Below are 16,613 nucleotides of genomic sequence, written 5' to 3' on the forward strand. Positions count from 1 at the left end.
TATGTTAGAGATTTTCTTGTTCCAATTTTAAGATAAAATTTTGATTTGTTCAAATTAATGTATGTATTTTTCCTTCCATTTCTCTTAAATACATGAATATAGATTTTCTTTTGTTTTTCAGAGAATCCTTGATACGAACAGCATTCCAGTGTCTTCAGTTGGTTGTGACAGATTTTCTACCAACAATGCCTTGCACTTGCCTGCAAATAGTTGTAGATGTTGCAGGTAGCTTTGGACTTCATAACCAAGAACTTAATATTAGTTTAACTTCAATAGGTTTATTGGTAAGTATGATTGCCTTTCTTATATAATCTAGAAATCACTGTTTGCAACTGAGAGTGAGTGCTAGGCAAGTGTGCTTTTGACTCTGGAGGAATCATTTAAATGACTTTTAAGTACATGCCAAACATATTGTATGAAGGGTTAAGTAATATTATTTAAGAAATAATTCTTTAAGAGCTGAATATATGGAATAACTTTGATCTGTTGAGCTGAAATTTGGTTTATATAAGATTTGTTATGGGAGGATTTAGGAAACAAATAATGGTACATACAAGAGAAATCAGTTGACTCTGATAGTAACATAAAATTTAAATTTTAAATCCAATTTTAAAAAAATATTAAAAATTAAAGGTTGCACTCTGAAATTCTGAAATGAGATAGATAAACTTGACAGAGGAAGAGATATTTTCATTAAATCCATTCTATTAGGAAAAGAGTTTCTGAAGTAATTGCTTTTAAGTTTTATTCTGAAAATCTATCTGTTGCATATCTATGTGTTTAAAATAAAAATCTCTGAATAGATATTTTTCTCCTTGGCTCTTTAGTGGAATATTTCAGATTATTTTTTTCAAAGAGGAGAAACTATTGAAAAGGAATTAAATAAAGAAGAGGCAGCACAGCAAAAGCAGGCAGAAGAAAAAGGCGTGGTTTTGAATCGGCCATTCCACCCTGCACCACCGTTTGACTGCTTGTGGTTGTGTCTTTATGCAAAATTGGGTGAACTATGTGTAGATCCCCGTCCTGCTGTCCGGAAGAGTGCAGGGCAAACTCTGTTTTCAACAATTGGTGCACATGGAACTTTATTACAGCACTCAACGTGGCACACTGTTATTTGGAAGGTACCGTAAAATACCTTGGTTATCAGTTATTAATTAAGACATGCTTTTATACATTTTCAGCAACAACAAATTAAAATTAAAAATTTTTTTTTAGTTTTTTTATTGAAATATAGTTGGTTTAGAATCTTATGTTTGTTTCAGGTGCACAGAAAAGTGATTCAGTTTTACATAAATATGTTTTTTTGTTCCTATTAATTTTTAAAGAAGAATTTCCATCCATTTGTGCATTTGGCAAAACAGGAAAGTTAGCTTTGTAATATTTTTAATTGCACCTTGCATATTAGCAAATTAAATACTTAAAGCCTCATTTTTTTAAATTGGAGGATAATTGCTTTACAATGTGGTATTGGTTTCTGCCATACAACAAAGGAAATCAGCCATATATAGATATATTTCCCCTCTTCTTGAGTCTCTCTCCCATCCCACCCCTGTAAGCCTCATTTTTTTATCTCTGATTTCTGCCTTTGTTCTTCTGTTTCCCCATTTTCCTGGTGGTAAAAACCAGTAGCTGCTAAACTACCACATATAATTCAAATATAATTAAATGAGAACTTTATAAACAATATCAATAATAGTGAAATTTGTTTGTAGACTCACCAAACAAAAATCACCTCCCATTTGTAAATTCTACATTTGTTCAAGTATACAGTTTCATTTTTCAATTTTTCATTTTTATCCTCTTTTTAAAACATTCTTACAAAGTCAGCAGCTTATTAGTGAGTATCCCGTCTTTGCTAAAACACTCTCCTCTTTTTTTTGTTGCTTAATCTGTTCCATTTTAATAAAACTCTTATTTATAATCCTTTGACTGCTTTTGTGAATTTTTGAAATTAGTAAGTTTGACAGTAGACAGTATGGTAAACTTTAACTGTATTTAACCGTGTTTTAAGTTTAATAAAAAGACCTCAAAATGTCTTCTTAAAAAATTAATAATGTATGTTCCTAATAAAAATAATTGAAAGCCCTACTCCCTCCTGTGTCTTTTGTTTCAACTCCTTTCCCTAGCTTTATCAGATCACAAACAAGCTTAAGAGTCCTTTACTATTTTAAAACTGATATTTTCTCTGACTCCTTTTTCCTTTTCCTAACTTAATTATTAATCTTGCTGCCTAAATCTCAGTATTAATATTTTTTTCTTTTTCACGCCCACTGCATTGCCTTACCCCTTGTAATTTGATATCCAGATTATTCTACTTCAGAGTATCTTAAACATTAGCATGTTAACAGCATCTCCTAGAGGACTTGTTAAAGCACAAATTGCTGAGCCACTGTACCCAGCCCCCTAGAGGTTCTGATTTCTTTCCTGTGGCGTGGAGACTGAGAATTTGCAGATCTATGAAGCTACTGGGTGATGCTGATGGGGCTGGTTCTGAGACCATGTTTTTAGAACCACCGAACTTGTTCATTGGCTCTACAGGTAGTCTTCTAATTGCCAGATCTCTTGCCCTGTGCTCAGTTTTTCATACTGCTCATTTTTTCATAACATTTAATAGTGTTGATTATTTTCTCCTTGAAATTTCTTTTGGCTTCTGTTTCACAGTGTGCATCTGCTTCTCTGTTCAATTTTGTTTTATTTTCTTGGCCCCTATTCCTTCCCCTGAATCTGCATTTTAAATAAACATCCCCCAAATTCCAGCTGCTTCTTGCTTGATTTTTTTCAAGCATCCTCATCCAGACATGAAATTTCAGTAGTTACCTCTATCTAGATGTCACTCCTACTTAAATTTTTTTTTTTTTATACTTACATTTTTTGCTGGACTCTTCTCTTTAGCTGCATTCCCTTCTTGTACATTATACCTTACGTGCTCCATTGGCACTCAGTTCAACAGGTCTTAAGTGATAGTCTGTTTGGTTTACTTTAAATTTTTATATTCCATGGCCTTAAGGATAAACTTAAGAATATAAGGATACCTCTGTTGGTCAGTTTCCTCTAAAATACAGGGATTGATCAGAATGTCAGGTATAATTCTTTGTAACAATGCTTAATTTCCTATGCTGCTATTTATGCTATGTTATCGGTATTTTTATATGCATTATCACAAATATTCAGGTTCTCTTTCATCTGCTGGACCGAGTTAGAGAGTCTTCTACCACAGCAGACAAAGAAAAGATTGAGTCTGGAGGTGGCAATATTCTCATTCATCATTCAAGGGACACAGCAGAGAAGCAATGGGCTGAGACATGGGTTTTAACATTGGCCGGAGTTGCAAGAATCTTCAACACCAGAAGATATTTACTTCAACCTTTAGGTAGATGTACATTTTTTTTTTTTTCTGAGTATACAAGTAATTAATGTTAAAGGAAATTTGGAAAATACAGATTCTTCACAGATTATATACATTGTTATTTTCTAAGAATAATCCATCTTAATTGCCAGTCTTTGTTGTTATGTGTGGTATGTGTATGAGCATAAACGTTTTCATTCATTTCCTTGAAAAATTTGTGTACCTACTGTGGGCATGTCTTGGGGATACAGTGATGAGCCAGATACCTACTGTCCTTGATATATCCTGGGTATGAAGGAGGAACTATAATTACATAAATAAATAGAAAATTGCTGCAATGATCAATGCTACAAAGGAGCTTATAATAGATTGTGAGCTTATAGTAGATACTTGACCAGCCCAGTGATGTATATAAAGGCTTCCCTGAGAAAGCAATGTTTTATCTGAATAGTAGTTCATCAGGCAAGGGTAGGATGAACTGGGGAGAGCCTTACAGGCAGAGAGTATGTGTAAAAGAGATGAAAGAAGATTGAGGAGATGGAGATGGTGTGGCTCCTGGCATGTTTGAAGGTCTAGAATGAAGAGAACATGGAAAAGAGTGATTCTCAGTGAGGTTGTAGAGGTAGAGGCCAGATGTTGCAGCACTTTGTAGGTTATGTTCAGAAGACTTCACTCTAAGAGCACTGAAAACCACTGAAAGATTTTAATCCATGATGTGATGTGTTCAGATATGGAGTTCAGAAAGATCCCTTCAGATGGTATGTATGGAATGGAATGGTCATAAAGAAGAATGGTAGGATACTATTAGATTGGTTAGTAAACTTGGTGGTGTATAAATATAAATAGATCAGTGCTTCTCAACCAGGGCCAATTTTGCCCAACCTCCTCCCTCCCCCCACAGGATATTTAACAACGTCTGAGACATTTTGGTTGTTATAACTAGGCAGGGGCATGCACACTGGCTTCTGGGGAAGTAAAAGCCAGGGATGCTGCTACATATCTTACAATGCATAGGACAGCCGGTACAACAAAGAATTATCCAACCCAAAATGTCAGTAGGATTGAGATTGAGAAACTAGTGTAGATTATAATACCTTCAATTCTAGTGGTAGGCATGGGAGTGGTTGAGAAAAGTGAACAAATACTTTGGCACATAACTGTGAGCAAGCTGTACATATTAATTTTTCAACTTATTTTATGTTTGGCTTTTTTCTTCTCATTATGTTAAAAGCATAAGCATATTTATGATTTTCATTGGCATTTTTGTGTGGTGTTTATTATGTGCATTTTAAGGCTCATACATATCACATACCTATATATTTGATGATCTATATATTTGATGTCTATATATACACATTTTAAATTCTAGTTTTTTGTTTTCATATAAAATTTACATACAATGAAGTGTGCTAATCTTAACTGTGTGTTTGCTAAGTTTTGACAAATAATCATCATTTTTAATACCCCTATGGTACTTTATCTGAAAAGCTAAGATGTAATAGATACAGATTTATATTTTTAAAAATGAAGACATGATGCAGTTCATGTAGCTTCAATAATTTTTTTTTTTATGATTTAACACTAGGAAATGGTTTTTATTATTATTTTAGAATAAGATTATGGTATCAAGATGATGCTGGCCTCATAGAATGAGTTCAGAAATGTTCCTTCCTCTACAATTTTTTTGAGTAGTTTGAGAAAGATACACATTAACTCTTCTCTAAATGTTTGGTAGAATTCACTTGTTTAGTCATCTAGTCCTGGACTTTTCTTTGTTGGGAGTTTTAAAATTGCTGAATCAATTTCACTACTGATAATGGTTCATATTGTCTGTTTCTTCATGGTTCAGATTTTCTCCGTTTCTTCTAGGTTGTCTGTTTTATTGGTGTATAGTTGTTCATAGTAGTCTCTTATGATCCTATGTATTTCTGTGGTATCAGTTGTAATATTTCCTTTTTCGTTTCTGATTTTATTGATCTGGGTCCTCAACCTTTTTGTTTTGATGAGGCTGGCTAAAGGTTATCAGTGTTTTCAAAGAACCGGCTTTTAGTTTCATTGACCTTTTCTATTTTTTTAAAGTCTCTATTTCATTTATTTCTGCTCTGATCTTTATATTTCTTTCCTTCTCCTAACTTTGGATTTTGTTCTTTTTTCTCTAGTTCCTTTAGGTGTAAGGTTAGGTTGTTTATTTGAGGTTTTTATTGTTTCCTGAGGGAAGCTTGTATTGCTATAAGCTTTATTATTAGAACTGCTTTTGCTGGTACCCCATAGGTTTGAGGGGCTGGCCTGGTGGCTCAGCTGTAAAGAATCTGCTTGCCCTGCAGGAGACCTGGGTTCAATCCCTGGATTGGGAAGATGCCCTGGAGAAGGGAAAGGCTACACACTCCAGTATTCTGGCCTGGAGAATTCCATGGACTGTATAGTCCTTGGGGTCACAAAGAGATGACTGAGTGACTTTCACTTTCATAGGTTTGGGATCATTGTGTTTTCATTTTTATTTGTCTCTAGGTATTTTTTGATTTCCTCTTTGATTTCTGTTGTGACCCATTGGCTCTTTAGTAGCATATTGTTTAGCCTCCACATGTTTGTGTTTTGTAGTTTTTTTTTTCCTTGCAGTTGAAAATTTTGCCATTTGTAGCCCCATGGGTGGACTTGCAGGGCATTATGCCAAGTGAAATAAGTCAAACAGAGAAAGACAAATACTGTGTGATATCACTTCTGTGTGGAATCTAAAAAATGCAGTGAACTAGTGAGTATAACAAAAAAGAATCAGACTCCCAGAGACAGAAAACAAACTGATTGTTACCAGTGGGGAGAGGGAGGAAGCAGGGCAACGTAGGGGTAAAGAGACTGGGAGGTGTGAACTATTAGATGTACAATAGGCTAGAATGATGTATTTTACAACATGGAGAATATAGGCTGTATTTTATAATAACTGTAAATAGAGTATAACCTTTGAAAATTGTATAAAAAATTAAGAATTTTTTAAAAAGTAATGTTTTAACATAACGAAGTACAATATGTAATTATACTTAGTCTTTTAGAAAGAGGACTTCTTCCTAGACATGGAGTATATTAATAGAAGAACTGCAGATATTTTTCCTTCTTATAGCATGGAATATTTTAGACCTGAGACTAGGTCACCATTCTGGTAGGTGAATGTAATGTTTAATCTGATTTTTGAACTTGGATGGCAACAAGCAGAAGTATTTTGTTTTGCTGTTTTGATAGTTTTTAAACAAAATTTGTTAAAACTGTTTGAACAGTTACTAAAAAACCTGTTTTTTTGTTGTATGTAAATTATACTTCAGTTTTAATTAAAAGAGTATGGAGAGGAAGAAACATATAACTGGACAAGTGTTAATAGTCTATCCTGTAAAGCAGTGCCGTGCTTACTGTTTTATACCAGACTTAGTTCCAGCTATCCAATTCATTGAATGCTTCCTCAGTTATATGGGTTTATCCCTTCGTGAAAAAACCTAGTCTTTGATAGCTTTTATGAAGTGAAAGTCTTTAAAACACAATTATCTCTATATTTCATAGCCTACTTACGTTATTATTTGCAAAATGTCAATTCCTCTGATTTTTACAGTATTTAAATACAAAGAGGTGAGTAATAATCCATGCTGTTATCAAAGCCATTGGGCCTGATGTCTATAGGAACAAGATCATTTTTTGCTTGGCTTAAAAGGAACAAGGGCTTCCCTGGTGGTTCAGTGGTAAAGAACCTGCCTGCCAATGCAGGAGACACAGCTTTGATCCCTGAGTCAGGAAGATCTCATGGAGAAGGAAATGGCAATCTACTCCAGTATTTTTGCCTAGGAAATCCCTTGAACAGAGGAGCCTGGTGGGCTACAGTCCATGGGGTTGCAAAAGAGTTGGCCATGGCTTAATGACTGAACAACAACAATAATAGAAACAAACCACACCTGGTTTCATTGTAGAGAGCTTCATTATAAATGTGCTCAGTTGGTCACAAGAATAGAGCAAGAGATTGAAATGATTAGTGGAAACAGCAACCACCATTCAGCCCATGCTGTGCTGACAGTAGATCAGTTGACTTGATTTTACATGAGAGAAATAAGTTTAGCCTCATGGTAAAAGGACAGTCTTATTTATGGTGCATGTTCTCCTGGCAACTTACTGATATGGGGGGAAAATGTTTACCTGAATTCTGCAGCTATAAAATTATTTAAATCTGAAAACCCAAGTGTAAAGTTAAGATTTTTATGGAGTATGACTTAGTTTATTTTCAACATTTAGGTAAAAAACGTGTTTCATACTGTCATAACTTTTCCTATATGCTTAAGAATGGGACCATCTTAATAAAGGTAGATGGTTAGATTGAAGATGTTACTGAAAATTTTTTGTTTTCACTCTTTTAAGTTTTTATTCTGTTCTCCTTAGGCAGAAATATTAGGATAGAAGGATGTATACATAAATTTATGGAGTTTTAAGTTCAAAACCTTATTTGATATACTCATTATCCTTTTCTTGGTGCCATTTATTCCTGTATCTGACAAAATTTTTTTACTGGATTTTTGGGTTGTAATGGTTTTAACTCACATTGTTAGTGCCTAAGCATATCTTTTTCTATTTCTGTAGGAATTTAAGCAGAAAAATAAAGCAGATAAACTTTCAAGTGTCTCATAGAGACAATTTGATCACTTTTATGGTAATAATTTTTTTTCCTCTTCTTCATATAGGAGATTTTTCAAGAGCATGGGATGTTCTTCTTGACCATATACAATCAGCAGCACTCAGCAAAAACAATGAAGTATCTCTAGCTGCGCTGAAAAGCTTCCAGGAAATTTTACAGATTGTGTCCCCTGTCAGAGACTCAGATAAGCCTGAGACACCACCTGCAGTTAATGTCCCGGCACCTGTCCTTTTAGGGCCTATATCGGGCCCTAGCCTGAACAGGCCATTTGTAAGAACAGATTCCATTGGAGAAAGACTTGGAAGATATAGCAGCTCTGAGCCACCCGTAGTTACTGATGAGCTTGAAGATTTGAATCTCTGGTGGGCTGCATGGAATACCTGGTACAGAATTGGATCTGAAAGCACCAAGCCTCCTATTACATTGGATAAACTAACTTTCATTCCCAGCCAGCCTTTTCTTACAGCTTTAATTCAGATATTTCCAGCCCTCTACCAACACATAAAAACTGGTTTCAACATGGATGACTTGCAGAAGTTGGGAGTCATATTGCACCGTGCTGTTTCAGTCCCAATAAGTTCAGATGCCTCCCCTTTCATTCTTCCATCTTACACTGAAGCAGTTCTGACAAGTTTACAGGAAGCTGTACTTACAGCTCTAGATGTTCTCCAAAAGGTAATCGAATTTTAGTGGCTGTCTAAGCAATAATGCATATGGTTCTCTGGAATTTTTTTACTTTGCTAAGTAATTTTTGGGATAAATTCTGGATCATCAAGATTGTTATGTATTTATACTTTGGGATGCATTCAAGATTGTAAAGATCCAGTTAATTTTAACATTTGTATTTTTCTAATATATTTTAAAAGGTAATTCAGGTTTATTTTGAGAGTCTTCAGGCAACTGCCTGCATTCTCTTATTTATGTTCACCAGCATTTTTGATTTGTTCATTCAACTCTTCACAAGAATATATACTTTTGGAGTGATAACTTTAGTAAAGTATTTCTGTAATTAGAAAATTAATTAGCAATGGGATTATATATTTTTTATCTGTATTTTAATTTTAGCTCTTGAATTGTTAGAAACCCATTAAAAAAATAAGAATAAATTTGTAAAGTGTTTACCTCACAGAAATTTTAAAAAGATATATTTTAACCCATGTGTGTTTTGATACTCCGAAAAAAAAAACAGATCTAAAAATTGTTAAGCAAATTCCAGTTGGCAAACAAGACCAGATCAAAATCAAAGAATTCTTTAAACTGTCAAGGTAATTGTTAGCACAATTACCAACAACCACCAAAATGTTGAACAAAACAAGTATGAACTAAAGAGTCCGCGATCCCAGCAAAGTAGTTATGACATTCTAACAAAATTAGAATGGAAGTGGATTCTGATTACAAATGTGTTATCAGTAGCCATTTGGGTACTACAGATCATGCTTTCTAATTAAACAATTGCATTATATCCAACTGGATTGATGAAAACTTTCACAGTAATAATAGTGGTTTCTACTACAACATAGTACACCTTGATTGTCTCTGGAGGAGGTCTAGCTGAGCAGTAATTCCTTGACCACCTTACCCCTAGTTACTCTGTGCAGAGAAATTGTATAGAAACTTAAAATGTAAGAAAATCTGGCATTTTAATAATTTTATTATAGGGAGGATCAGTTTTTCATAATTGAAATTAAAAGAGCTGCTTTTGTTTTCAATGGCAGAAGAAAAGTAGCCTGTCAGTGATAATTTTTTTTCTCCCTGACTGTGAGTATAGGTTGTTTATAGACTACTGTGGAGGGAATGGAAAAGTTAGAAAAGGAGAGCATAGACCTTGTGGGATGCCCATAATCCAGAACTCTTACTCAGGTGTTTAATTCAGGTTTTATACATATGTAGAGGATAGTAAACAAAGTTTTACTTAGAACAAAACCTCTGCTTTAGCAATAAGAGAGCAAATAGAATCATTCATCCCAAGCAGGCATTTGTTTTGAGCTTTGAGCTTTTTTAATGGCTTCGAAAAAGCACTACCTTCAGTTGGAAAGTTAGGAAGTTTTATTGTTGGAAACTTTGGAACTTTTACTTATATCAATTGATGTCATTTTGCATTACTAATTTTCACTCTAGCCATTGTTTATTACTTACGGGATTATTTAAATTATATTTCATAATACTTGAATGTGATTCAAACATATGGGGTCTTTAATATTTCCTAACAGAAGACTTAACATATTTCATTATTAATAAGAGTGTTTTTATATTTTCCCCCACAGGTGTCAGAAAATTTTTTCACAAGCAAAACATACTTGCTTTGGAAGTTTATTCTTAAACTAATAAGCTATTCTGCAAAACACTTTACTGATTAAAAACTGTTTTCCTTCTTAAAGGAAAAACTCATTTCTAATTTCATATTTACCCTTATATTGTTTAGAGTTTCAGGGTCATATGTTTTTCCTCTTGGTTTTCATATCACTAGTTCCCAACCAAAATGACTTAGTCCTATAGGCTAATTTTTTTTTTCCCCAAGATATTTTTACATACCTAGGGGACATGAGAATTTGATTATCTGTTTTCCTAAGTTTTGAGATCAGGAGACTGCATCTATCTTACTTATTGCTAACCTTTGTGAAGGCTGATAACTGGTAGCATATGTACCTCCATGGTCAAGACTACTGGAGTGGTACTTCAGGAGACACTGTCACATTGTGTGTGAATGGGGCTTCTACTTAATGGGGGCAATTTTCTGAATCTCTCTGTACTTTGGCTTCCTCATCCATAAAAGGGAAATAATAACTCTGTAACTTTTTTTCTTAGTAAGTGGGATAGTATTTGTAAGGCATTTAGTGCCTGGCACAGTTACAAACATTCAGTAAACGTTAGCTGTTATTATTTTCATTATCATATTATCTTGCAAAGGCCTTAGTACATGCTAAGTACAGAATGAATTATTTTAAATGACTTAATAAGAGAAACTTTGAATCATGTCAGATGTTAGATGTCCGGTTTCTTTTTTTTGTTTTCACATACACAATTTTCAGGGATTAATAGGAAATATTGTCCAGATAGATTGGGGCTTCCCAGGTGGCGCTAGTGGTAAAGAACCCGTCTGCTAATGCAGGAAAGTTAAGAGATGAAAGTTCTATTCCTGGGTCTGGAAGATCCCCTGGAGGAGGTCATGGCAATCCATTCCAGTATTCTTGCCTGGAGAATCCCATGGACAGAGGAGCCTTTCGGCTCCATAGGGTCCATATGGTTCCATAGGGTCACAAAGAGTTGGACATGACTATAGTGATTTCACAAGCATGCTTATTGATTCTTAGCTTTTGGATGAAATCTGCCACCAGATTTACACTATAGGCTTTTCTGATTCAGAATATTGAAGAAAAGCCAATACTAATAACTTTTTCTTAGATGAAGTTTGTTGTTAAATTGACTCCATATTATGTATTTTAAGATCTCAGGATTCAGCTGTAACACTGTTAGTAAGTTTTGTTTTGTTTGTTTATAAAGCACCACAAAAAATCAAAACATATAGTCCAGATCATTATTTGGTGCTATTTCCAGAAAAATTTTGATACTTAGTTTTCTAAGGTCTTCACACAGAATTTTGCTCTTCCTCTCTCCCGCCCCTCCTTTCCCTTCCTTCCTGCCTGCCTTTCTTTGTCATTGAAAATAAAATAATTCATTTAGGATAATTATCTCTTTTCCACAGTAATCGCTACATATTTAATTCTAAGAGTTAAGACTCAGCAAGAAGTTAAAAAAGAAGATTGTGAAATTAGTTAGTAGAGAGAATTTTTTTAGGCTGTTTACTTTTTAAGTTCTCATTCACTTTTTCTGAGAAAAATAACCAAATAAAGGAAGATGGTATTACATATCCTCATTCTGCTTTCCACATTGTAATTACAGGATGATCTGATGGTATGTATGGGCAGCACTTTGCTTATCTACTTTGTATCTCAAGATCACTTTATTAAAGCTAAATGGCTACCCATTCTCTGAGGGAGAATAAATCTGGTCTGTTATCTGACGGGTTAAAAAAGCCATGATTGTATGAAAATATACATGTTGTACACATAGTTTTAAAGAAAGTCCTTAAAATTTTGAGATGCTTTGAATTTTGATTTTGTATTTTAAAGGTGCCTCAAATGTAGGATGATTATGCTTTTTGTTTTGGAAAGCACAAATATATTTTAGATACTCCATAAATTATATCATTAAATATTTTTCCTACAGAGAAAAATAAACGCTCAGACAGGAAAATATGAAAGGATGGGAGGAGAAAACACATTTGTTGCTAGACAAAATAAAAACATGAGATTTAAGTTCTTTCAACATATTTGATGTAATTAGAATTTGTAGTGTCTGAATATACAATTTATTCTTTGTTTTATGAAATTGTAGCATTAAGTTTAATTTTTATTAAATTTTTTTCTTGTTTTATATCAAGTCTATGTATTGATACATTAGATGCTAAATATACACTGCCCAGTTAAAAATTAATACATACATTTCTTTTAGAAACAGATTTTCATTCATGACTTATTTTCCCAACTGTAATGAACATGCTTACTTGTTAAAGTCTCTGGTCCATGCATGGTGCAGGCATAAGCTGTCATTTTCATGAACTAATGTCATCAGTTAAGCACTTAAGTAGAAGTCAATCTCATTTTGGTCAGTGAAGCATTCTAAATTGTCTAAAGTGTGTGTTACTGAACAAATGATCAGATTGTGGAACCTCAGAATGGCCCATGACTTCTCTTTAAGTGCTTGCCCTTTGTTTAGTCTGCTAAGTAATAAGCCACACTTTTAATTAAAAAGTATTTTTTAGCTGATTAAAGTATTTAGCCTATACTTTATTCAATATTAGTTTAAAATAGTTTAAATGTCCTTCAGGGCTTCAAAAAGTATATAATGCTTAACATAAAATAAGACAGTCTTTAAGATTCTTTGGTTAAACAAAAGCATAAATGGTAAAGAACTTAATGGAGTTCAGATTATACATTTTATTGTTCATATATTGTTTTATAGGCCATCTGTGTAGGACCAGAAAACATGCAGATAATGTATCCCGCTATATTTGACCAGTTACTGGCATTTGTAGAATTTTCATGTAAACCTCCACAGTATGGACAGCTGGAAACAAAACACATTGCAAATGCAAAATATAATCAGGTAATTTGCTATAAATTATATTTATTCTGTAAAATTTCATGTCTTATAAATGTAGTCAGTTCCACTTAAGATGGACTTTATCTCCAAACTTTTTCTTTCACAAATAAACTTTCATATTTCTATTAACAGTTTAAACTGGAAAGAAACATTATTTGGAAAACCTGTGCCCCTTCTTTTTTTTTTTTTTAAATTGTTTATTGCTTTCTTTTCCCAAGTGGTTCTCCAGAAAGCTTGGCCTTTCCTGATACTCTGTAGTACATCTTTCTTCAGAGTTCCTTTCTTGGTGTCCTCATTATACTATAAAATGGCTTCTAAATCCCTATGCCTAGTCCTACTCTTATCTAAAATAGATAACTGCAATAGAAAATGAAGAAATGAGAAGTTGTCTACTACTGGTGTGAAATTTAGTTGGATTTTACATAAAAGATTTTTTAGCCATAGTTGGCAAATTTTAACTTTGTTTTGGCTTAGGGGAAAAATAAATTTCTGAATGCATGCACATGCTGATTTTGTTCACTCAACATAAAAATTATAATTTTACATGGTCCGAAAAGTAGTTTAATGTGTATTAACTTTTCTCATTCTATTTGTCTTGCAACACAATGGAATCACAATAGATCCAACTATTTGCACCGGTGAGTTAAATTTCCTAAAATTGTCCTAACCTATTGGCAACAAATAAAGTACATCTTTCCCAGTTTTTGATAGAATGCTCTATGTACTTTTTCTGATAGTTTTAATTTTTGCCTGGCTGAAAATTACTCTTTCATGAAATTATATCTCTTTGAAAACTTTGCATGTAATAAAACAATCTGACCTAAAACCAAGGCCTGAACTTTAAGACAAAGAAGCTTTCACTTTGAAAACAATATGATTTCATTTAATCTCATTTTTATTTTAACTCCATGTGAAAATATTACTTTCTAGGCGGAATGGGTTGCCTTGAATTATGTACCATTTGCTGAAAGGTCTTTAGACGTAGTTGTGGATTTATATCAAAAAACAGCCTGTCACAAAGCAGTGGTGAATGAGAAAGTACTCCAGAATATTATTAAGGTATCTTTTTAAAAAATTTTTATACTTTCATTTAATGATGATAACATTATTGAAATTTATCTTTAGGTAATTGTATATTGTCATATATTAAAATAAATGGAAAAATATAATCTGTTATTATTTATAATGATTTTGCTCCAACATTCATGAATATTATTTAGGAAGCTGTTGCTATGAAATGAGAAGGTTTTTTTAATAAAAAATATTTTAAAATATGCATTCGATTTTATGATTTTTTATCTTTGGCACAAGACAATAAGCATCTTGTTTCTTAGGACAGTACTTCTCATACTTTGATAAGCATTCAAGGAGAAATTCACAATTCATCCTATCGATTTAACTGATCATGCATACTTTTTTTGAAAGCCAGTTCCTCAGTGCATGGACAACCATTATTAAAATTCATCTGCTGTTGTGTGTGTCCCATTCCTCCAAAGTTTATTTCCTTTTTTCCCCCTCTGTTTTGAAGGACAAACCTAAACCTTGCTCTTACTCTAATATGTAGATGCTTTTATTTACTGGATAATTACAGTCTGATCTGAACTCTCTTCCCTCAAGGAAGAAGCCCTTTCTCTGTTCATGGTTCATCCTTCTCTTTGTGTTCATCCGTTTCTTTTCCCACCGTTCTTTGCTGGCAATTCTTTCAGCCTCTTATACTTTATCCTGGGAATATGTCCCAGGTGGCACTAGTGGTTAAGAACCCATCTGCCAATGCAGGAGACATAAGAGATGTGGGTTTGGTCCCTGGGTCAGGAAGATCCCCTGGAGGAGGGCACAGTAACCCACTCCAGTATTTTTGCCTGGAGCATCCCATGAACAGAAGAGCCTGGCGAGCTATAGTCCATTGGGTCCCACAGAGTCAGATACGACTGAAGTGACTTAGCACGCATGCATGCTGAACACTTCCCTCAAGGAAGAAGACCTTTCTCTGTTCCAAGGCTCATCCTTCTTTTTGTGTTCATCCTTTTCTGTTCCCACCTTTCTTTGTTGTTAATTCTTTCAGCCTGTTATACTTATCCTGGGAATAAGTTTAAGCCTTTTATGTAAAATCTTTCTCTCATTTGACTTCTTACTCAAAATTGTTCTCTTTCAACTTTCCTTTACTTCTAAGCTCCTTTAAACAACTTGTAGCCTTCACCTAACCACCACTCACTCTAACCTGTTGTACCCAGGCTCACTTCCATATTCTGCTAAAAAAACTATTTACTTGAAGTTACAGAAGACAAAAGTCTTTAAATTCTAAGCCCTTTCTAATTCTTGATTTTCCTTGTTAATATGGTACTGCTCTGGCCTTTTTTTAAAAAATAGCTTTATTTATTTTTGGCTGTGCTGGGTCTTTGTTGCTGCGTGGGCTTTTCTCTAATTGGGGTGAGCTGGGGCTACTCTTTGTTGCAGCGTGCAGGCTTCTCATTGCGGTGGCTTCTCTTGTTGTGGAGCACAGGCGCAACAGTTGTGGCACAGGAGCTTAGTTGCTCAAGTGCATGTTGGATCTTCCGTGACCAGGAATTGAACCCATGTACCCTGCCTTGGCAGGCAGATTGTTTACCACTGAGCCGCCAGCGAAGCCCCTGGCCTTCTTAAAATTGTTTCTTCCCTTGATTTTCTGTCATAGTTCTTTCTGCCCCTCACCACTCATCCCCTCAAAACTGTCTTGTATCTCCTGATTTGTTGAGAATAAATTTTAAGCACCTCTGTCGCGGGTACTAAGAAATAGTAGAGATTAAAAATGAATAAGATAGTTCATACATTTAATAATTCAATAAAGGATCTATAAGAAGGAAAATAATAATGCAATATATTGAGTACTAAGTGAAGACCTCCAAGTAGAGGCAGCTTTGTGTTCAGAGAAAGCTGGATTAGCATAGTGCACTGCTGTGTACTTGCTGCTCTGTGATTTTGGAGCAAATGAAACTGAGAGTGTTTCTCATCTGTAAAAGAAGGATAATACAATGCAAATTTCATGTCTTAACCATTAAGAGATTCAAGTGAAATACGGCATTTAACAATACTTGCCAAGTAGTCAGTATTGAATAAAAATTAAGTTCTCCCTTCCCTCTGTAGACAAGGAAATAACTAAACTGCCAATGGGATTCTGGCAAGGGTTAAATAAAGTAACATTTGGAGAAGGAATACCCAGCAACAAGGGAGAAGGAGTTCTAGATCAATTAAACAACATAAAGATCATGGTATATTTTTAAAGCATTGTTGAGAAATCCCACTTAGGGAGCTAACAGGGCCTGGAATAGGTCTGAAAAACTGGCTTTGGGTTTTACAAGCCATCATAAGGAATCAGACCTTCTTTAACCACTGAAGAGCTGAACTTGGAGGAGTGATATGAATCAGTTTGTATTTTTAATGGAATTAAATAATCTGTTTTCTGTATTT

The 16,613-nt window shown here is 34.2% G+C and overlaps 1 protein-coding gene across 6 annotated transcripts in view; it reads left to right on the plus strand.

Moving 5' to 3' along the window:
- The window catches only part of MON2 (MON2 homolog, regulator of endosome-to-Golgi trafficking), a 110,895-nt gene that overhangs the window by 67,703 nt on the left and 26,579 nt on the right, over positions 1-16,613 (plus strand). For 5 of the 6 annotated variants that reach the window (XM_055579281.1, XM_055579295.1, XM_055579258.1 and 2 more), the window contains 7 exons: positions 122-284; positions 828-1,121; positions 3,172-3,370; positions 8,053-8,681; positions 13,029-13,172; positions 13,790-13,807; positions 14,100-14,228. In XM_055579281.1, the coding sequence (XP_055435256.1) occupies positions 122-284; positions 828-1,121; positions 3,172-3,370; positions 8,053-8,681; positions 13,029-13,172; positions 13,790-13,807; positions 14,100-14,228 (1,576 nt within the window). The remainder of the gene's footprint in view (positions 1-121; positions 285-827; positions 1,122-3,171; positions 3,371-8,052; positions 8,682-13,028; positions 13,173-13,789; positions 13,808-14,099; positions 14,229-16,613) is intronic. The other variant, XM_055579269.1, reaches the window with a different exon arrangement.

The sequence above is a fragment of the Bubalus kerabau genome, chromosome 1 (assembly GCF_029407905.1).
Source record: "Bubalus kerabau isolate K-KA32 ecotype Philippines breed swamp buffalo chromosome 1, PCC_UOA_SB_1v2, whole genome shotgun sequence".
NCBI classification, from domain to species: Eukaryota; Metazoa; Chordata; class Mammalia; order Artiodactyla; family Bovidae; genus Bubalus; species Bubalus kerabau.